This window comes from Callithrix jacchus, chromosome 2 (genome assembly GCF_049354715.1).
Source record: "Callithrix jacchus isolate 240 chromosome 2, calJac240_pri, whole genome shotgun sequence".
Classification (NCBI taxonomy): Eukaryota; Metazoa; Chordata; class Mammalia; order Primates; family Cebidae; genus Callithrix; species Callithrix jacchus.
The window spans coordinates 14,319,402-14,340,985 of NC_133503.1; the positions used below are offsets into that span (position 1 = coordinate 14,319,402).

At 49.6% G+C, this 21,584-nt stretch overlaps 1 protein-coding gene across 1 annotated transcript in view; it reads right to left on the reverse strand.

The window, feature by feature from the left end:
• The window catches only part of MYH16 (myosin heavy chain 16), a 79,553-nt gene that overhangs the window by 48,171 nt on the left and 9,798 nt on the right, over positions 1–21,584 (reverse strand). Inside the window, exons 3-18 of the mRNA XM_035282452.3 lie at positions 21,163–21,319; positions 19,923–19,950; positions 18,851–18,947; positions 17,389–17,481; positions 15,381–15,444; positions 14,338–14,436; positions 13,329–13,432; positions 11,604–11,742; positions 10,651–10,919; positions 9,416–9,586; positions 7,838–8,017; positions 6,010–6,136; positions 5,225–5,283; positions 4,319–4,406; positions 3,819–3,936; positions 2,526–2,646 (exon numbers count right to left, since the gene is read on the reverse strand). Coding sequence (XP_035138343.1) covers positions 2,526–2,646; positions 3,819–3,936; positions 4,319–4,406; positions 5,225–5,283; positions 6,010–6,136; positions 7,838–8,017; positions 9,416–9,586; positions 10,651–10,919; positions 11,604–11,742; positions 13,329–13,432; positions 14,338–14,436; positions 15,381–15,444; positions 17,389–17,481; positions 18,851–18,947; positions 19,923–19,950; positions 21,163–21,319 — 1,914 coding nt within the window. The remainder of the gene's footprint in view (positions 1–2,525; positions 2,647–3,818; positions 3,937–4,318; positions 4,407–5,224; positions 5,284–6,009; positions 6,137–7,837; positions 8,018–9,415; positions 9,587–10,650; positions 10,920–11,603; positions 11,743–13,328; positions 13,433–14,337; positions 14,437–15,380; positions 15,445–17,388; positions 17,482–18,850; positions 18,948–19,922; positions 19,951–21,162; positions 21,320–21,584) is intronic.

Consider the following 21,584-nt stretch of genomic DNA (forward strand, 5'->3'; position numbering starts at 1 on the left):
TCAAATGATTCTCCTGCCTCAGCCTCCCGAGTAGCTGGGATTACAGGTGTGTGCCACCACGCTCAACTAATTTTTTATTTTTATTTTTAGTAGAGACGGGGTTTCACCATGTTGACTAGGATGGTCTTGATCTCTTGACCTCATGATCTGCCTGCCTTGGCCTCCCAAAGTGTTGGTTTTAGAGACATGAGCCACCATGTCCGGCCAAGACCATGTCTCTTAAGAAAAAAAGGTAAGAGAATGGTTTATGTCAAAATTCAAGACGAGGGGTTACTCCTGCAGGTGGGGAGGAGGTGGGGGAGGAAAGACCTGAAAAGTTGACATTCTAGGCTTTTCAGTGGGTTCACAGGTGCTGGCTTTATGTTTCATGATGTAACACCTTTTTCCAGGCTTCAAATAGGACATGATAGAAACTTTTAGAAGGATAGAAGGTGCCAGGAGACCTGCATTCTGGCCTCAGCCTGCCTTGGATGTGCTGTGTGTGTGACTGTGGTTAAGTCATTGTCCCTTGGGGGGCCTAGGCCTCCCATCCTGTCTGGAGAGAATGTTGCCTATAGGGCCTCCGAGCTACAAGAGCCCAAGATGCCACATGGGGCCAGGGAATACAGCACCCAACTGAGTCCCTGTGGGTAAAAGATGAGAAAGAATGCTCCCTGCCCCCAAAAGGCCCCCCGAGGAGCTGAACATCACAAAGTAGAGAAATTGGGTTTGATGTCATAAAATGTTTCCTGATATTTCAAAATTAATTAGCATTGTGGTTTGGTCTTTGCAACGAGCATGTGGCTGGGGGTGGGGCCCACCTGAGCCAACTCCAAACATAGGAACACCATTTGCAGTCAGAATCATCCTGTTCTTTATTCTGCCCCTGCTGCCAGTCTGCCTAGTCCTCAGGGAGCAAAACTGTCCCCAGCAGCCCTGGGTCTTCCCCTGGAACTGACGTGCCTCATGCAACCCTTGTACAATAGCAAGATGGGGTCCATTTGGCCAGGTAGTAAACAGACCAGATTCTGAGCTGTGCCAGGTTCTGAGATACCAGCTCCGGCTTCTCCATCCACACAACCAGTCCCAGTGGGCCTGATGCTGACTAGCTCTGTCCCGCCTCATTTTGTGAGGTTGGGTATGCCACCTCCACCCCCTCTCCAGGCTTTCTTAAGTTCCCCATCTGTCAAGGGTGGGTAGGGAAAGGAGGGGCCCGCTGGTTTCTAAGATTCTTTCCAGCTCAAGTATTCAATGATCCTGTCTCCAAACCTCAAGTGTTCCCCACAAGTCAATCTAGCTATTTACAGCACATCTTAATTGTGAAGGAGGACAAAACAAACAGTGCCACCAGGTTCTAGGGCAGTGTTACAATTCTACACACACACAGTGTTATAAAGCAAGCTCCAGGGAGTGAGGGACTCATTCTCTTCTCTTCACTGTGTGTCCCTAGAGCCTGGCACTGTCCCTGGCACACAGTAGGCGCACCATAAGTGTTCACTGAGCGACCATATGCATCAGAGGCACAGGCATGCTGCAAACTTCCATGCCAAGTTTGCGTCATGCATGAGAACTTCGAGAGATAAATGATCTGCTCCAGGTGGCACAGAGGCAGGCTTTGAGCCCAACTCTCCTGACTGCAAAGCCAGTGAACCTCCTGTGTCATGGGGAGATCATGTTGAGGTACAGTCTGCAGGGGGTGGCTGTGTAAGGACACCTTGCACCACTGGCCTGGCCAGCCTTTACAACACCAACAGGATGCTGTGGGGCCAGGAAATGGGATAGACCCAGGGCACCTCAGGCCCCATGAGTCAGGAGCAGGAGGCTGCTCTGTTTGAGTCAGTTTCGGCTCAGCCGCCAGCTCAGAGCTGGGCTTACAGTTTTTCACTGTCCAGGCCCTACCCAAGCAAACTTCCCGACAGGGTCAGATTCAGGACCTTGATTCTGATTGGCCCTTTTTATTCTTGGAAACTCAGGGCTCAGGCCAGGTACAATGGCTTATGCCTATAATCCCAGCACTTTGGGAGGCTGAGGCAGGAGGATTGCTTGAGCTCAGGAGTTCGAGACTAGCCTGGGCAACAGAGTGAGACCCCATCTCTACAAATAATTTTAAAAATTAGCTGGCTGTGATGGTATGTGCCTCCTTAAGTCCCAGCTACTTGGGAGGCTGAGGCAGGAGGATCACTTGAGCCTGGGAATTTGAGGTTGTAGTGAGTTATGATTGCGCCACTGTACTCCAGGAAGACCCTGTCTCAAAAAAAAAAAAAAAAAAGAAAAGAAACGTAGGGTTCTAAGAAATGCTCTACTATTGCTTGAGTTCCCCTCTGAGCTGAGCTGGGTTCTATGCATGTTGCCTCTAATCACTCCAAATTCTGTGAGGCTAGCATGATCAACCCTGGTTTTTCAGGAAACAGAAGCTATCAGTAACTGGTGGACTTGCCCAAAGCAGGCCATTGGTCAGTGGCCAGGTGGAATTCACACCCTGAAGCCCACCTTCTTAGAATAAGGCTGAAGGGGTGTGTAGGGGGAGACCGCCCACCAGACCCTACCTTGGTATGTCCAATTTTGTATTCATTCACATCCAGTTCAATGGCTGCAAGAAGCAGCTCTGAGGCCTTCTTATTGTCCACAAACCCCTGGGGAATCACGTTGGGGTTCAGCACTTGGTACCTGGCAGGAGAGAGATGATTGGCAGTTATCACTGTGCCCAAGCCGACATCACTAAAAGCATGTTCATGCAGTTATCCGCTGGTCTTCTAGATGGGCTTTGGACAGGGATTAGACTTGTTTGACAGATGCCCCAGGGAGGCAGAGAGATGAGATCGATAGGAGGCTTTGGAATAAGGGCTGCAGTTTGGGAGTGGACATTGGAGTAGGTTGAGGGTACATGGAAGAGCTGTTTCTAGAAATGAAGAAACAAAAATCTCTTCCTGATAGAGCTTGGAGTTGAGAAGAGGGCATTGACCCAGACATCAGAAAACAGCTTTTTTATCCTGACCTGTGAGCAGCACCCTTTGGGTGCACAAAAGTCCCCAACTGGGGCCTTCAGAGGGGCTTGGATAAGGTGACTACTAGTGACCTTTCCTGATCCATCAATGTGTGGTCCTATGTTGGAGGAAGTTGGAGGAGGTAGAAGAGGATCATTTCTGAGGTGGGGTTATTAGTTACCCCAGTATTCCTCCAGAAGCAGACCCTGAGATAAGAATACAAATGCAAGTAGTTTATCTGGGAGGTAGCAGAGCAAGGAATGGACCGAAAGCCAATAAGAGGCATGTTGTGGAGGCATTTAGTGCAACAGACAATTGGAGCTTAATGCTGCTGGGATCACTGGGAGCCACAGTGGGAGTGTTTACACCATGGAAATGGGCAGACACTAGCAATCAGGGCTTCTTTTTTTTGGACCAGGAGAGCCCTTGTTAAACATTTACAAACACACTGCTGTCTGAGTGTATATGTGGAAAATGTCTCAGACTCAGCCACGAGAAAGGTGAGGGAGCTGAGGTATTTATATACCAGCTGTCCTCAGTCACTGACTGGGTTGACAGCTCCTTCCAGGGAGGCATTAATTCCGGGGACTTTCAGCTTGCCAAGGAGGGGTGAAGCAGCATCCAGAAGCCGAGAAATGCAGGGGCTGGCAATTGAAATTTGGGGCAGTGTCTACAGCCATACCACCCTGAACGTGCCCAATCTTGTCTAAAATGTGGGCCAGTGTATACTTAGGTAGTGACCGACAGTGAGGTGGTATTGACTGAACACCATCGTGTCTGCTGCAGTGGATGTGACTTATCAGCTGGAGAACTCTTGGGCGTCTTGAGCCTTGCATTCAGCGAGACATCACTCACCTCTGCTTGAACTCTGGGTACTGCAGCCTGTTTGGGAAGCCCTTCCTGCAGATACGGATGCCTTCCAGGACACCATTGCAAGCTAGCTGGTGCATGATCAGGTGGGCATCCACCACACCTGCCAAGGGGGAGGGTGCAAGATGGAGAGTCCCTCCTCTGGAGTGGGACAGGCCAGTCCTGGCCACTCAAGGAGGCTGAACTGAGCATCTGTGCCATCATCCCCAGTCATCTTCTGTCACTGTCCCAGAGGCCCCAGGTCCCCCACCATTTGGCCAATGCCCAAAAGCTCCCCTGAGTTTGATTTCTGGCTGGTTGGGCACCATTTTGCTTTATAAAGCAGCTAGAATATGATTTGGCTAGAAACCATTGATGGAGTTTCTCTCAGAGCCTTGTTTTGCCCCCATCAGCCTTGGTGATGAAAGGTGGACTTAATTCAGAATGAACACTAACTTTACAGACCCTCAGGACTTCCAGCAGGGAGCTGTGACCCCACAACATACCCGACTGCTTAAACTCATTGGGCACAATACAGCGGACAAAATGGGGTGCAGTGCTATGGAGGGTGGTCATCAGCTTGTTCAGCTGCTCCTGGGGTTGGAGGACAAAGAACGAGTGAGTGAAACTTTGCATTGATGTTCAGGATACCTGTACCCAGGAGAGATATTTATTTAGAGTTTAGTCACTTAAAACAGAATTAAAACTCAGCCACATGTGGTTAGCAGCTACCATATTGGACAGTGCAGAAGAGAACGTTTCATCATTGCAGAGAGTGCCATTAGGCAGCACTTCTTTCACGGTCAAAGAAGCAGGGCCCCTCTGGATTCAGAGCTGGTTCATTGTAGAATCTTAGTACTAGGAGGAACCGTAGGGTCTGTGTGGACAAACTCTTGTCCACTATGAACTTCCCTAATGGATGCTCTCTCCTCCTCTGCTTGGATATCTCCAATAAGGTAGCCCCCTCTGCCTTGGGACAGCCTGATTCTTGAAAAGTGTTGACACCTTTCTTTGTGCAACATCTCCTTGTAGCCTGCACTTTGGAAGGTAACGCCCCAACTTCATGGAAGTTGTGGCCAGCCCAAGACCTGCCAGCCAACTCTAGGACACAAGATCTTGGGCATTGCTATCTCAGGTGGTAACACTGCACAAATCCCCTTACCCTCCAGACTTAAATCCAAGAATAATATAGTTGGACTGGACTTTCACAAAGGGTCTCTTCTGCCCAATGGTCCTGTTATTCTGTGGCCTCTTCAGAAGGAAACAGACCCCTCCAGGTAAAGAGGCAATCATAGACAGAGAAATGAAATCATCCTGCCCCTGGCCATGAAGCAGCAGCCAGACCACCCAACACTGAAAGGAAGGGTTGGGGGCACCAGACCCAAGGTGGCCTCAGTGCTGCCCCTACTCACCCTGTAGAAGTTGGAGACTGTCATGAAGGAGGAGCCTCTCTTCTGTTTCTTGCCTCCGGCTAAGGAAGGGACAAGCACGTTTCATGTCAGTACTCAGTATGAGAAAGGCAGCCCCATTAAGTGCTCTGCACCAAAGCACACGCATTCTGTGGATTTAAAAAGGCTTATCCTGGGGATGAATAAGGGGGATCCTAACAAAGAAAAGGAGTGGTCAAATGGGCTGGCTACAGCATAATTGTCAAAATAGCTGCTGTGCTCCTTGGAGAGGCTGCAGGCGTTTGCAATTTCTGGTGCAAGGTGACAAATTGCTCCCATTGCCTGGGGAGGAAGAAGCACCCACAGACCATTGGAGAATGTGCACTTTGGTGGTGAGACCAAGGAGTCTGGCGTTTCCGGCCCCACTAATTGGCAACCCTATGGGGCAACAGCCACCAGGGCATTCCCCTAGGAGCCACGTGACCTCTATTGGATGGGAGGCAGGACTGAGCTTGGTATTTGCTTCAGACGAGAGAGGGAAACAGAAAAGAAACACAGAACATCTGGGTGTCAACTTTTCCAAGCAGTATCCATCCACCTAGAGGTGAGATGTTCCTAGTAATTAGTTCAGTTACTGGAGGCTCCCAGGTTGTATCTACATGCCTCATTTTCATGCCTATCTCAAGCCATTTTCATTCATTCACTCACTCCACAAGAGTTGAATAAAAGAGTTTTTGTTCCTTCTTTCCATTTGGCCACTAAAGGGCATCAGCACAGGAAGACTGGATGCAACAAGGGGTCAGCTCTACCTGGAGCCTCCTCTTCTTTGAAGAGAAGGGCCAAGATTGCCACAGTTGATTTCTGGAACAAACCCACCACTGTTTCATTCAGGGGGTCTTTGTTCTTCTCCAGCCAGCCTGTGATGTTATACCCCACCTGGAGAGGGCAGACGCCAGTGAGTAACTTTGAGGTCCAGCCTTTCCCTTTCAGGTGCTCCAGCTAGAGACCCTCCTACAGCTCTGCCCTATTCTCAGCTCCCAGGACCAACTTTCAGCCCCATTTCTTGGGGCTCCAGTTCTTGTCCTGCTGACTTGCCTGGTGTCCTGGGATGCCCCTGAAGCCCAGTCTGAGTTGGAGGCTCTATTATCTCTTTTCTTGGGTATTTGCAATTTGCCCATTTAGGATACAACCAACTCTGAGCTTTGCACATAAACCTAGACTCCCCTGCTACTCTCTCCTGGGCTGTGTAACCTTCTCTTACACAGCTTGCTCTGCCAGCCACAGTGCCTCCCTGACCCTTGGGTCACCTTCTGCCCAGTGGTTTTGCTGTCAGTGACTGACTGTGGCTGTAGAATCCTGAGCTACGTGAAGAAGTCTCTTTGCTGCGAAGCATGCAGTCCCTCTTGAAACACTGTAGTTTCCCTCCTTGCTAGGGGAGCATGCACGCTCTCTTACATCACTGTAGGGTCATTGGCTGGTGGAAAGGGGGGGCTCCATCTATCCAGCACTGAGGGCTCCATCTATCCAAGTAACTGGATATCTACTAATTTCTGCTTCTCATCTTGCCACATGGTCCCCATTGCCAGGGTAAGAAGGAAGGAGTCTTTCAGGTCCTTCCATGGAGCACAGAGAAGTGAGAAAAGTACATGAGAAGCCAGAACTTCTGAGCTTGCCATCTCCTGTGTAGCACAAAGACATTTGTCATCTTCGTGCATTATTTTAGGGCCTTCTTGGAAATGCATAGGTCCCACTTGACTTTGAATATTCCATTGCTATAAATAAGGAACTCTTCTCAGTTCAGTGTGGGAAGAGGGGATGGAGAGCTTCAATTTGGTCCCAAGCCTGCTGTTTGCTCCAAGTATCGGCCCAATCCATTTTAGAAGCAATTGGCATTATGGTTACGGTTGATGGTATCATAAAACCTTGGCCCTGATGCCCAGTGGCATCATGACTTTCCTGACGGCTCTGTCTTAAGGCTGCAGTTTGGTTGCAGTCAAGCCCACAGAGGCTCAGCAACCTCTTTTGGTAACAGGAGCATTGGCATTTACAGCGATAATAAAATCCCAAGGAAACCAAATGCATTCTCGTAAGCTGGCAAGATGAATGTCACCTCCCCTATTAATTATAAAAAGCAACCTGAGTCCTGGCTACACTTAATTTCCCCACTTCCCAAGGACTAAGTTTGTTTTGAGTGAAAAAGTCACTCTATAAATGTCATCTTGTTGGTTTGGTGGCTATGAGCTGTCAGAGAGCCAAGTTATCAGTTGGGAGTCATTAATGGGCTCGTGGAATTTTTTTGTTGTTCTTTTTGCAAGTGTTGTCATTTCTGGCCAAGAATGAGATTCAGCTGTTAAAGCAAGGGATATAGACGGTGGGCCCAGGCAGTTTTGATGGGCCTGGGCAGGGTGTAGCCTGGATGGGTCTGATGGCTGCTCCCTAATGGGTATATCCCTTAGAGAAGTGATGAGGAGGTGTGAGTGGAGCTCATTTCAATTAGCTGATTACCCTGTTATACCATGGTTGTGCTGGTGGAAGCGGGACATCTCTGGAGGGGTGTGTCAGCATGCACCTACAATAGCGGCAGTGACGGCAGCCAGCTGGGACCCAAAACAGAAGGACCCTGAGGCCAGTACTCACGGTGCCTGCATAGTGAACGAGCTCGAAGTGGGCCTCGGGCCCCTTGCCCTTGCCTCCCTTGGGCTTCAGGAAGTTGCTGGACTTGCCCAGGTGGTTGTCGTACAGGGCTGCCTTGAACGTGGCATCGGTGGCTTTGGGGAAGACGCACTGTTCCTCCAAGATGGAGAAGATGCCCATGGGCTGGGAAGGAAGAGGACAGGATGATGTTAGAGGAGGTGGCAGGACCCAAAAGAGGCCACACTGGCACTAAACCTGGGGCCAGTGTAGAGATGCACCAGACACCCAGTGACCATCCAGGAAGCAGGACTTTGCACAGTGACATATGGGGACAGTGCCTGGTGCTCCGTGGTCTTGTCATCAAACACCATGGCCATTAGTACTTGAAGGAGGCTGGAATCCATTAAGTGCAACAGAAGGGAAGACTGAGATCTGAAGGGGCCAGAGAGCTCCTCAAATGCTAATCCCACCTCAACAGCAGCCCCTGGCAAGCTTGGCCTTCTGAAAAATGGGAAGTCAATGCAACCTGTGCTCTCTGCTTTTTAAATTTAATGTATTTTATTTTGAGACAGAGTCTCACTCTGTTGCCCAGGCTGGAGTGCAGTGGTGTGATCTTGGCTCACTGCAACCTCTGCTTCCCATGTTCAAGTGATTCTCCTGCCTCAGCCACCTGAGTAGCTGAGATTACAGGCACCTGCCACCACACTCAGCTAATTTTTGTATCAGACACAAGGTTTCACCATGTTGGCCAGGCTGGTCTCAAAATTCCTAACCTCAGGCCCACCTGCCTCAGCATCCCAAAGTGCTGGGATTGCAGGTGTGAGCCACTGTGCCCGGCCACAACACACATTCTTGAGAGACTATTTGCTGAAACCTTCCATGTGGATGTGGTTATAGGCGAAACTATTATATTGCATTGGTCAAAGCCTGACCCTGCTGCTCACAGGTTGTGGGACCTTGGACGAGCAAGTTCCCTTCTCTGTGCCTCAATGTTCCAATCTGTGAAATGGGTATAATAAAAGTATCCCTTCTGGCCAGGCGCTGTGGCTCACGCCTGTAATCCCAGCTCTTTGGGAGGCCGAGGCGGGTGGATCACGAGGTCAAGAGATCGAGACCATCCTGGTCAACATGGTGAAACCCTGTCTCTACTAAAAATACAAAAAAATCAGCTGGGCATGGTGGCGCGTGCCTGTATTCCCAGCTACTCAGGAGGCTGAGGCAGGAGAATTGCCTGAACCCAGGAGGCGGAGGTTGCGGTGAGCCAAGATCGCACCATTGCACTCCAGCCTGGGTGCAAAGGGCGAAACTCTGCCTCAAATTAAAAAAAAAAAGTATCACTTCCCCCAAATACAGTAGGTTATGATGAGCCAATGAATGCAGGCATATAACAGCCCAATGAACAGTAGTCATTGCAGTCACTACAGTACCCATTTTGCAGATGGGGAGCTAGAGGTCATACCAATGAAGGTCATCAGTAGTGTCACTGAATTCCCTGAAGCCAGATGCCACCTCCCTGTATGCCCTAGTGACATCCCTTGGCCCTGGCCTCTTTCCAAGCCCCTCCTTTGAGAAGCAGGTCACCTTTTCCAGGAGGTCAATGCAGGCCTGCAGGTCGAGGCCAAAGTCGATGAAGACCCACTCGATGCCTTCCCTCTTGTATTCCTCCTGCTCCAGCACGAACATGTGGTGGTTGAAGAACTGCTGCAGCTTCTCGTTCGTGAAGTTTATGCATAGCTGCTCAAAGCTGTTGAACTGTGATGGCAGGAGGGCAGAAGGAGGGGCATCAGCACAGGCAGAGAGAGCCAGGATTGAATGAAGAGACCACAAGCAAAGCAAAACTGCTGAGGGCCCACTAGTGTCAAGCACTGCCCTAAGTGCCTAACACTGACCATTCAGCACCCTATGAGAAGCAGCTCTCTGTTCCCTCCCCTACAGAAGCACAGAGTGGTTTAACACATGCCTCGGGCCACACAGTATGATGCTCAGACCCAAAATCCAAACAGACAGACTTCAGCTTTTTTTTTTTTAAGATGAGGTCTGCAGTCCAGCTATCCTGGTAAAACCCTGTCTCTACTAAAAATACAAAATTAGCTGGGCATGATGGTGCACACCTGTAATCCCAGCTACTCAAGAGGCCAAGGAAGGTGAATCACTTGAACCCAGGAGGTGAAGGATGCAGGAGGTGAAGGCTCAAGCAATTCTCCTGCCTCAGCCTCCTGAGTAGCTAGGATTACAGGATGCGCCACCATGCCTGGCTGGTTTTGTATTTTTAGTAGAGACGGGGTTTCTCCTTGTTGGTCAGGCTGGTCTCAAACTCCCGACCTCAGGTGATCTGCCCACCTTGGCCTCCCAAAGTTCCGGGATTATAGGTGTGAGCCATTGCACCTGGCCACTTTTTTTTTTCGAGCGATGAGCTGATAAATCAGCTCTTAAAACCAAACCCTGATTTGTAGTGTTTGCCAGTGTCCATGGTATAAATATTCAAGCCATGGCTAATTTCTGGCTATCAACATGATGTCAACTGGCTCACAAAATTCCTGAAAATTTCACAATCGGCTCTTGTTAGCCAGTACAGACTGGCTTCAGCACACCACTCATCCCATCCTTAAAGTTCACACCAGTCTTTATGGATTGGCACCATACAAATGAAGCTGGAAATTTCTGGAGTCCAAAAGTCAGAGATCCAGTGGCAAACTGAGATTGGTCTGCCCCAGGTCCAAGGTGAGAAACAAGAGAACCATGGCAAAAAGTAGCTTCTATAAGGAGGACAGCCACCCTAGGGCAAAAAAAAAACAAACACAAGGCTGGGCACACACCTCAAAGATCTCGAAGCCGGCAATGTCCAGCACGCCGATGAAGAACTGCCTCTGCATCTTGGTGTCCAAGGTCTTGTTAATCCTGGCCACCAGCCACTTGAACATCTTGTCGTAGACAGCCTTGCCCAGAGCCCCAATGGAGTTGTGGCACTGTTCCATGTTCTGGCCTTTTTGCACAAACTCATTGCCTACTTTGACCCGGGGCCTGGTGATGCCTTTCTGCAGTTCACCAGAGTTGAGACCCATGAGATGGGCGACTTTGTCAGCCACTGAGTAGGGATGGAAAAAGCAGGTGAGTGCAAGAAAGATGTAGCCATGCCCAGGAGAAACCTGGCAACATCTCTTGTGGTTCAGAGAGGGGGTGAAAGGGAGGGTGGAGGAGATCCCATTTTGCCAATGAGAAAACAAAGATGTGGTAGTTTCTACACTTGCTCAAGGTCAAATGGCAGCTGGGCACAGTGGGTCATGCCTGTGATTCCAGCACTTTGGGAGGTTAAGGTAGGAGGATCACTTGAGGCCAGGAGTTTTGAGATCAGCCTGGGAAACATAGCAAGACCCCGTTCCTACAAAAAATCAAAAAATTATCCAGGCGTGGTTGCGTGCACCTGTAGTCCCAGCTACTGAGGAAGTTGAGGCAGGAGGATCATTTGAGCCCACAAGGTTGAGGCTACAGTGAGCCACAATTGCATGACTGCACCACTGCGCTCCTGCCTAGGTAACAAAGTGACACCCTGTCTCAAAAAATAAATACAAATTAAAACAACAATGACAACAAAACAAAATCATGTCTTGACTGTCAGTTGTGCTTTTCTGAAAATATCAATGTCTGAACTTGCGTGGCTTACAGCCACATAGAGCTGGCATGTCCCTGAAATGGCCACAAAGCCCCGGAAAGCAGGGAACTCCCCTCCACTGGCCACCTTGTCCCTGAGCAGCCCCAGCCCAGCACCCACCCTCAGTGGTGTCCACTTCAGCTTGCTCCTCTCTGGGCTTCTGCTTGAACTTCATATTCCCAAAGTGCATGATACCTCCCGTCAGCTTATACACGGACATCTTCTCCTCGGTGCTGAAGCCCAGCACATCAAAGGCTTCCTGCAAAACAACAGAGACAAAGCCACGTGACTCCTGGCCTCTCATTCCACACAGTGGAGGCCATGGGACTTCCACGTGGGCCGTGCTAAAGAGCCACTGTGGCAGGGCATGGACCCTGGAGTTGGACACACCCTGAACAGGGAGGGTTGTTTTCCTCCAAGGAGCCCAGATCAGATGTTCTGCAATAAGTCATTTTCTTTATTGCAGAAACCTCTCTGGCTTCTGTTTCGCCATCTGGTAAAAGGTGATGTTAATGGTAGATCAAAATGATGTGACAATGTTTAGTCCAGGGCTTGGCACATAGTAAGTGCTCAATAAAGGAAGGTATTGTTATTGTTTTTTTTTTTTTTTTTGTTATTGTTATTTTTTTGAGATAGGGTCTTACTTTTTTGCCCAGGGTAGAGTGCAGTGGCATGATCATGGTTCATTGCAGCCTAGAAGTCCTGGGCTCAAGTGATCCTTCTGCTTTAGCCTCCTGAGTAGCAGGGATAAGAGGTGCATGCCACCACACCCAGCTTATTTATTTATTGATTGATGGAGTTCCCCCTCTGTCGCCCAGGCCGGAGTGCAGTGGTATAATCTCTGCTCACTGCAACCTCCACCTCCTGGGTTCAAATGATTCTCCTTCCTCAGCCTCCCATGTAGTTGAGATTACAGGCATACAACACCATGCCTGGCTAATTTTTTGTATTTTTAGTAGAGATGGGGTTTCACCATGTTGGTCAGGCTGGTCTTGAACTCTTAACCTCAAGTGATTCAACTGCCTCAAAGTGCTGGGATTACAGGTGTAAACCACCATGCCCAACCAGTTATTTTATTTTATTTTTTGAGGTAGGGTGTGTTTCCCAGGCTAGAGTGTGGTGGCACAATCATGGCTCACTGCAGCCTAGAACTCCTGGGCTCAAGTGTTCCTCCCACTTTAGCTTCCCAAGTTGCTGGTTATCATAGTAGGTGCATGCCACCACACCCGGAAATTTTTAAATTAAAAAAATTTTTTTTGCAGAGACTGGATCTTACTATGTTGCCTAGGCTGGTCTCAAACTCCTGGACTCAAGCAATCCTCCTGCCTCAGCCTTCCAAAGCACTGGGATTATAGGCATGAGCCACTGTGCCTGGCACTATTATTATTGTTAAGGCTTCATGCTAGGTACTAAATGAGGGGAAGACAAAGATAAATCAGGAATCGATTCTGTTGTCAAAGAGGAGAGAGGACCTAGTACACAAATAATCCTAACAGGAGTCATGAGTGTTTCGTGTCATAAGAGGAGACAGAGTGTGGTGGGTACTGGGAGAATGACAGATCACTTCTAGCTGGGCTGCAGAGGAGGAAAAGTTGCATGGGGTTGATGGCCCCTTAAGTCCCCATGGAATTCTAGTTCAACTCTGCAAAGAGAAACCCTGCTTGCTACAGTGGGCTTGGGATAAAACACTGACTGCAACCCCAGACATCTCAAAGGAAGATTTGGGTGGCTGTCTGGCAGTTCTAAGTGGGCTCCTGTTCCCACCACCACTCCAGTTCTAGCGGCCGTGCGTGCAGGGCCCAAAGGCTTCTCCCCATCCTTTGCCAGCTCTGCCTGCCCACTCACGTCTGTGATCTGCAGCTCCTCCTTGTCGTCCATGTTGTCCACTGTGGTGACACCTTGGCTCACCCAGTGGTATTCCTTAGGGTTGGGGACCAGGAGCAAACTCTCTGCCAAGAGTAGCAAAGCGGGTTAACCCTTGGTGACATGTGGCTTTCTTTTCTGCCATCTCTAACCTATCTTCCTTCCCTCCCTCCCTCTTTCTCTCTCTCTTTCTCTCTTTATTCCTTTCTCTTGATAGGGTCTGGCTCTGTTGTCCAGGCTGGAGTGCAGTGGAACAATCATAGCTCATGCAGCCTCAAACTCCTGGGCTTAAGTAATCTGCCTGCCTTGGCCTCCTGAGTAGCTGAGACCACAGGCACCACCACTCCTGGCTAATTTTTACTGCTTATTTAAAAATTTTTTTTTGAGATGGAGTCTCGCTCTGTCTCCCAGGCTGGAGCGCATTGGCACAATCTTGGCCCACTGCAACCTCTGCCTCCCAGATTCAAGTGATTCTTGTGCCTCAGCCTCCCGAGTAGCTGGGATTACAGGTGCCCACCACCACACCTAGCTAATTTTTTAAACTTTAGTAGAGATGGGGTTTCGCCATGTTGGCCAGGCTGGTTTCAAACTCCTAACCTCAGGTGATCTGTCTGCCTCAGCCTCCAAAAGTGCGGGATTACAGGTATGAGTCATTGTGCCCAGCCATTTTTTATTTTTTGTAGAGACAAGGTCTTGCCATGTTGCCCAGGCTGGTCTCAAACTCCTGGGCTCAAGTAATCCTCCTGCCTTCACCTCTCAAAGTGCTGGGATTACAAACATGAGCCACTGCACTCGGCTGGAAATTGCATTTTTAAATGAAGTCTCCCAATTTCAAAATGCTGTTCCAGCCCCATTCACATCACTTTAAACTGAAGGGATTTTCAGAGAATCCCAGGAGAGACACAAGTCCCCTTGCACATGGGAATTCTTTCCTTATAGAAAAGGAGGAAAGCAAGGTCAGGGGCAGGTGGAAAGACATAAAAGTCTTTACCAACAAGTTCAGGCTTCTTGTTTGAGAGAATCTGGTAGAAGATGTGGTAGCTTCTCTCGGCTGCTTGCTGTGAGATGACACGAGACTTCTCTAAGAGATCTGAAAAAGAAGTGAAGATGCTGGTGAGTACACAGCTGTTTCCCTGGAGTTCAGGGCTGCATACAAAGCAGGCATCTCCTCTCCATAAAGCCTAGAACAGTCATCAGTGGTGAGCCCCACCCTTCGCTCTTCCAGACACAGCCTCCGGGGACCTGACTGCCACTGAGGGAGGCCTGGGAATGAGGCCAGACTCCTGGGCACCATCAGGCTGCAATCAGAAGGACCTCCCACTTGGTTTAATGCTTCTTTGTTACTGTTTCGAAATTCCTTTATTATTTATTTTTTTTTTGGAGATGGAGTCTCGCTCTGTCACCAGGTTGGAGTGCAGTGGCACGATCTTGGCTTACTGCAACTTCCGCTTCTTGGGTTCAAGCAGTTCTCCTGCCTTAGCATCCCGAGTAGCTGGGACTACGGGCACGTGCCACCACGCCCAGCTAATTTTGTATTGTTAGTAGAGACAGGGTTTCACCATGTTGGCCCGGATGGTCTCAATCTCTTGACCTTGTGATCTGCCCACGTTGGCCTCCCAAAGTGCTGGGATTACAAACGCAAGCCACTGCACCCGGCCTATTATTATTTTTAGAGAGAGTATCTTGCTGTGTTGCCCAGGCTGGAGTACAGTGGTGTAATTATAGCTCACTGTAATCTCTAACTCCTCGTGATACTCTTGCCTTAGCCTCCTGAGTAGCTGGGACTACAGACATGTACCGCCATGCCAGCCTAATTTTTCACGTTTTTTGGGATCTTACTGTTGCCCAAGCTGGTCTCAAACTCCTAGGCTCCAGCAACCCTCCCGCCTCAGCCTCCCAAAGTGCTGGGATTACAGGCATAAGCCACTTTGCCTGGCTAATATGTTTTAACATGAGCCCCTCATTTTCATTTTGCACTGGGCCTCACAGATTATGTGGCTGCCCAGAGAAACCTTCTAAGAGGGCTTGACTTACAGCTCTCAATGTCAGCTCCAGCCAGTTTTCCTGTGGTTCCGAAGTGGATTCGGATGAACTTGCCCTGAGCAGGGAGGAGAGGGGAGGGATCAGGAGGGAGGTCAGCCACAGCTTTCGAGTGTAAGTGGCCCAGAGTTGGCCAATTGGGGGGCTGCGGGGATGTAACTGGGCTGTATTGGAGTGGTGGATTTCCCACGAAAATAGGCAGAGAAACACACGAACAGGTCTCAGAGCTAAATCTAGGGTCTGTGGTTTGGGGCATTTGTGGAGGAGAGAAGTGCCAGCAGGAGGGCTGGTACCCTTTGGAATTCTATATAGAATCCAGGCTCCATACAAATTTGGAGCACCCACCACGCCTCTTTATCCAGAGACTTCTGTGTCATTCCTCTCTCTGGCTTGCATGGTAGAGCCACCAATAAATTCTGGAAAAAGAACTCTCTCTCTCTCTACCTTGGCTGCTCCTGGGCCTGTCTGTGCTCACGTCTGTTCCTCCCCTCATCCCACCAACTCTGTTTTACCAGGCTTCCTGCAAGCTTGCTAGGCTCTGCCAATGGGAGGCCCCAGAGGAGGTCTGGGAGTCAGAGAGACGAGGCCAGGGTATTGCTCCTCCCTGGTTGGTATCTCAGGTGGGGCAGAGTGCCTCTATGACTCCAGCTCCCACCAGACAGCTGCACTGGTTTAAGAACTCACCAGGAACCTAGGATAGCACCTCTCTTACATTCCTCCAGCCTAGAAGAGGTCACAGCTTCCCACTGTTGTCAATCTCTGTCTCCGTAGGTGACCTCCTAGTCCCTCCACCGTGACTGTCGCCAAGGCTCTGCATCAAAGCCACTTGACTTCAATATTAACACTAAAGAGTATTCTGTTTGCTGATTATATGCTTCCCCCACCCCCGGAAAGGATCTTGCTCTGTTGCCCAGGCTGGAGTGCAGTGGCACAATCTCTGATCACTGCAGACTTGACTTCCTGGGCTCAGGGAATCTTCCCACCTTAGTCTCCCAAGTAGCTGAGACTACAGGGATGCATGGCCATGCCCGGGTAATTTTTGTTTTTTGTAGAGATGGGGAGTGGTCTCACTATATTGCCGAGGCTGGTCTTGAACTCCTGGGCTCAAGAGATCCTCCTGCCTTGGCTTCCCAAAGTGTTGGGATTACAGGCATGTGCCACTGCGCTCGGCCTCCTTTTATGCTAATGGAGATTTTTTTTCTTTATTGAGAAATGTTAAGACTTGGGCACATCAAAGAAGACCAACTTCTGAGGGAAAAAAAAAAAAAAATCAAAATCCACTATAGAAAAAAAACGGTTAACCCTGTCTGGGTCTCTGCAGAACCCAGAGAATGTATTCATACAATTGAAAAACTCTAGGTGCCTTATAATTGATCTTTTTTTCTTTTTTTGAAATAGAGTCTCGCTGTGTTGCCCAGGCTAGAGTGCAGTGCAGTGGCGCAGTCTTGGCTCACTGCAACCTCCACCTCCCAGGTTCAAGCAATTCTGCCACAGCCTCTCAATTAGATGGGATTACAGGCGCCTGCCTCCACACCTGACTAATTTTTTTTTTTTTGTATTTTTAGTAGAGGTGGCATTTTGCCATGTTGGCCAGTCTGGTCTCGAATTCCTGACCTCGTGATCCATCCACCTCGGCTTCCTAAAGCACTGGATTACCAGCATGAGCCACCGCGCCTGGCCTGAATTGATCTTTTGATACAAAATGACCTGTTAAACGTGCAATTTGTAGTTCTCAGTGTTGAGGATCATTGGACCAGCTAGTAGGAATCTTCAGACCTTGAGCTGAATTCCACAAGGGGTTATTTATCTTTTGAGTTAGTTTTTCCTTATTGCCAATTTAATTCTGATTGCTATGCCTTCAGTGTCTCTGGGAAGGTGATGTCTTCACTTGCCCCGCCTCCTTCACCTTAATTTAAAACAGCCTCAATTTTTTTACCTGGGGTGGGTTCGTGACACCTGTCCTACCACCCAGGGGGCCTCTCATGTGGCCGCCCACACTTACAAAGCGAGAGGAGTTGTTGTTCCTGGTGGTCTTGGCATTTCCGAAAGCCTCCAGCACGGGGTTTGCCTGGATGATTTGATCCTCCAGAGACCTCTGATACAGAAAGAAACCCAAAGTTCGTTGACCAGTTGGCTGCAGCTTGGGAGCCCAGGGCTCAGGGACTGGGCTTGCAAATGACAGTGGCTCATGTGCTGGGAACCCAGGAGGGGAATGGCCCTGGGGTGGCCAGAAAATCAGGGCCAGAGGGGCTGCATGTAGAGATCTGGGAGGATGGCCACTGCCTGACACTGCCTGTCCCTCTGTGGCTCCCTGACATCGGGAGGGGAACCTGGGGACATGGGCAGCCACCTGGACTTGATCCCTAGCTACTGTTTTCTCAGTTTGCTGTTGGCAGAGAGCCCCTGAGCAAGTCTGAAACGCCTCCCTGCACATCCTTCATCTCCCACCTTTGCTCTGTTAGCCTTCTCCCACTCCCTTTTTAGAGGCAGGGTTTTGCTCTGTTGCCCAGGCTGGAGTGCAGTGGCATGATCTTGGCTTTCTGCAGCCTCCAACTCCTGGGCTCAAGTGATCCTCCCACTTCAGCCTCCTGAGTAGCCACTCCTGGCTAATTTTTAGGTTTTTTTTTGTAGAAATAGTGTTTTGCTATGTTGCCCAGGTTGGTCTTGAACTCCTAGACCCAAGCAACCCTCCCACCTCAGCCTCCCAGAGTGCTGGGATTATAGGCATGAGCCCAGTGTGCCCGGCCTCTGTGGGCATTTTTTTGTTTGTTTGTTTATTTTTTGTTTTGAGACAGTCTCCCTCTGTTGCCAGGCTGGAGTTCAGTGGCACGACCTCTGCTTACTGCAACCTCCACCTTCCGAGTTCAAGTGATTCCCCTGCCTTAGCTTCCCCAGTAGCTGGGAACTACAGGCACGTACCACCACACCAGGCTAATGTTTTTTTGTATTTTAGTAGAGACAGGGTCTCACCATGTTGGCCAGGCTGGTCTTGAACTCCTGACCTCCTGATCCACCCGCCTCGGCCTCCCAAAGTGCTAGGATTATAGGCATGAGTCACCACGCCCGGCCTCTGTCAGCCTTGTACAGCTGCCTTAGCTGTCTGTCCAGCTTAGGTTCTTTGTACCCCTGGGGCAGCCAGGGCCTGCAGAAGCCACTTAACAGGCAGCAAACTTTCCCGTTTCCCCTCTACCAAGTACAAGGGGCTCTGCTACCTGTCTTTCTGGAGGCAGACATAGCCTGGGGCAGCAGAACAAGTCCTGGGGGAGGAGATCGTGATACTGATCTATGGCCACCTTCTCCTTGTGTGACTCCACCCAAATCACTTCTCTCTAAGCCTCAGTCTCCTCATCTATAAAATGGCCCTAAGCTGTGAGAAGCTGTGAAGATTGAACAGGTGCCACTGTGTGTGTTACAGATGCCTGAAGATGGGAAATGGACCCTGGGCCCACTCGGTCGGCTCTTACCTTCTTATCTGTGGTCTGTTTGCCAGTTCCTCCAATGTTGGCAAAGTACTGGATGACCTTCTTCGTGTTCTCAGTCTTACCAGCACCAGATTCTCCGCTGCAGGTGGAAAAAAAAGAGTGAATAAAAGAAGCAGGAAGAGGGGGGTTGGCCACAGAGAAAAGAAGCAAGACCAGCCTGGCCAACATGGTGAGGTCCTGTCTCTACTAAAAATACAAAAATTAGCTGGGTGCGGTGGCTCACGCCTGTAATCCCAGCACTTTGGGAGGCCGAGGTGGGAGGATCACCTGAAATCAGGAGTTTGAGACCAGCCTGGCCAACATGGTGTAGCCCCGTTTCCACTAAAAATACCAAAATTAGCTGGGTGTGGTGGGGCATGTTTGTAATCCCAGCTACTTGGGAGGCTGAGGCAGGAGAATTGCTTGAACCCAGGAGGTGGAGGTTACAGTGAGCTGAGATAGCACCACTGCACTCCAGCCTGGGTGACAGAGCAAGAATCCATCTCAAAAATACAACCAAAACTATTTCTGAGGAGAAAAAAATTAAAAAAAAATTGAGATAGGATCTTGCTCTGTTATCCAGGCTGGAGTGCAATGGTGTGATCATAGCTCACTGCAGCCTCCACTTCCTGGGCTCAAGAAATCCTCCTACCTCAGCCTCCTGAGTAGCTGGGATTACAGGAGTGCACCACCACACGTGGGTAATTTTTTATAGAGACAGGGTCTCGCTATGTTGCCCAGGCTGGTCTCAAACTCCTGGGCTCAAGTGATCTTCCTGCCTCAGCCTCCCAAAACCCTGGGATTATGGTGTGAGCCACCACACCTGGCCTCAAAGGTACACATTTTTGTTTACATTTTGCCTCCTAGCCAGGACAGGCAGGTGGGGAGTCCTGGGGACAGGAAAGCCACCACATAAGTTTAGCAGGTGCAGCCTCACCCGCCCCACTAAGCCCACTCATCTGCCTGTAGAGTTCCAAACAAAATCCCCCAATTAATTCCAGAAAGGCTTAATTATATGTGTAAGACACAGACCTAATTATATGTGTATAGACTGAGAGATGGAAGAGACACTTACGTGATTAGCATGGACTGATTTTCACGATCTGTGGGGAAGAAAACAAGAAACAGGAAGGTGTAATTAGGAAACGTTTAGAAACTAGGCATTCGACAACGCCCCGGATAAATAGCACTTCTCCATATTCTACCCGCCTAAGATCATGGCCTTGGCTACACTTGGAGGCCAAAATCCAGGGTCCTGTGGGATCTGCGGCCACGTGCCAATCCCTGCAGCATACACCCTTGCAGGAAGGATCAGGAATTTATCAGCCACTCTTTCCGCCAGCCTAGAGTGGCCATCAAGCAACCCAGTCCTAAGCAACACAAAGAGAAGAGAGGACAAAAATCACAGAGGGCTGGACAGCATGACTCATGCCTGTAATCCCAGCATTTTGAGAAGCCCACGAGTTCAAGACCAGCCTGGGCAAGATGGTGAAACCCTGTCTCTACAAAAAATTAAAACATTAGCTGGGCATAGTGGCACATGCCTATAGTCCCAGCTACTCAGGAAGCTGAGGCAGGAGGATTGCTTGAGCCCGGAAGTTCTAGACTGCAGTGAGCTAAGATTACACCACTGCACTCCAGCCTGGGCAACAGAGACACTGTCTTTAAAAAAATATCATGGCCAGACACGGTGACTTATGCCTGTAATCCCAGGACTTTCGGAGGCTGAGGTGGGTGGATCACTTGAGGTCAGGAGTTTGAGACCAGCCTGGCCAACATGATGAAACTCCGTCTCTACTAATAATACAAAAGTTAGCTGGGCGTGGTGGCACACGCCTGTAATCCCAGCTATTCAGGAGGCTAGGCAGGAGAATCGCATGTTGGCGAAGGTTGCAGTGAGCTGAGATTGATTGTACCATTGCACTATGGCCTGGGTGATAAGAGGAAAACTTCATCTAAAAAAAAAAAAAATTGCATAGAGGAATCACTATAACATGCAGCCAAGATCATACGAGTAATGGTTAAGAGTATTAACTTGAGTTCTGAGCAAGCTACTTACCTACTTACCTTGGCATCCCATGGCTTTGTGAAGCTTAAATGAGATAGGGTGCCTAGCAAGTGCCCAGCATACTCACTGAGCCCTGACACCTGGTAGCAGCAGCTGATGCTCAACATTTAGCAACGAACTTTAACTGGTGGTGCAGGGTCAGGGTTTGGATGGGGTATCACGAGGTCTTAATGAGTCTGGAGCAGCAATGGCAAAGGAAGGCTTGTCTCCTGCCACCCCAGCCCCAGCAGAGCCCATCCCGACGCACCCATAAGCATGTCATGGTAGGCGTTGTCAGAGATGGAGAAGAGGTGAGGTGGCATCTCTGTGCGCTTCTTGCCCTTGTACATGTTGGCCACACGGGCTCCATAGATGGGCAGCCACCTGTAGGGGTTGACTGTCACGCAGAACAAACCTGAGTAGGTCTGGAGGGAGGGAGGGAAGATGGTCAGCTGGTTCTTCCTCCTGGTACCCTCTTCCCCCAGCTGAGTTCCCTTCAAGACCCAGCTTATCATAGAGCAAGCTGTGAAGAACACCAGTTTTCTGCCAGGTGTGGTGGCTTATGCCTGTAATCCCAACACTTTGGGAGGCTTAGGTGGGCGGATCATGAGGTCAGGAGTTCAAGACCAGCCTGACCAATGTGGCGACACTATCTCTACTAAACATATGAAAATTAGTCAGACATGGTGG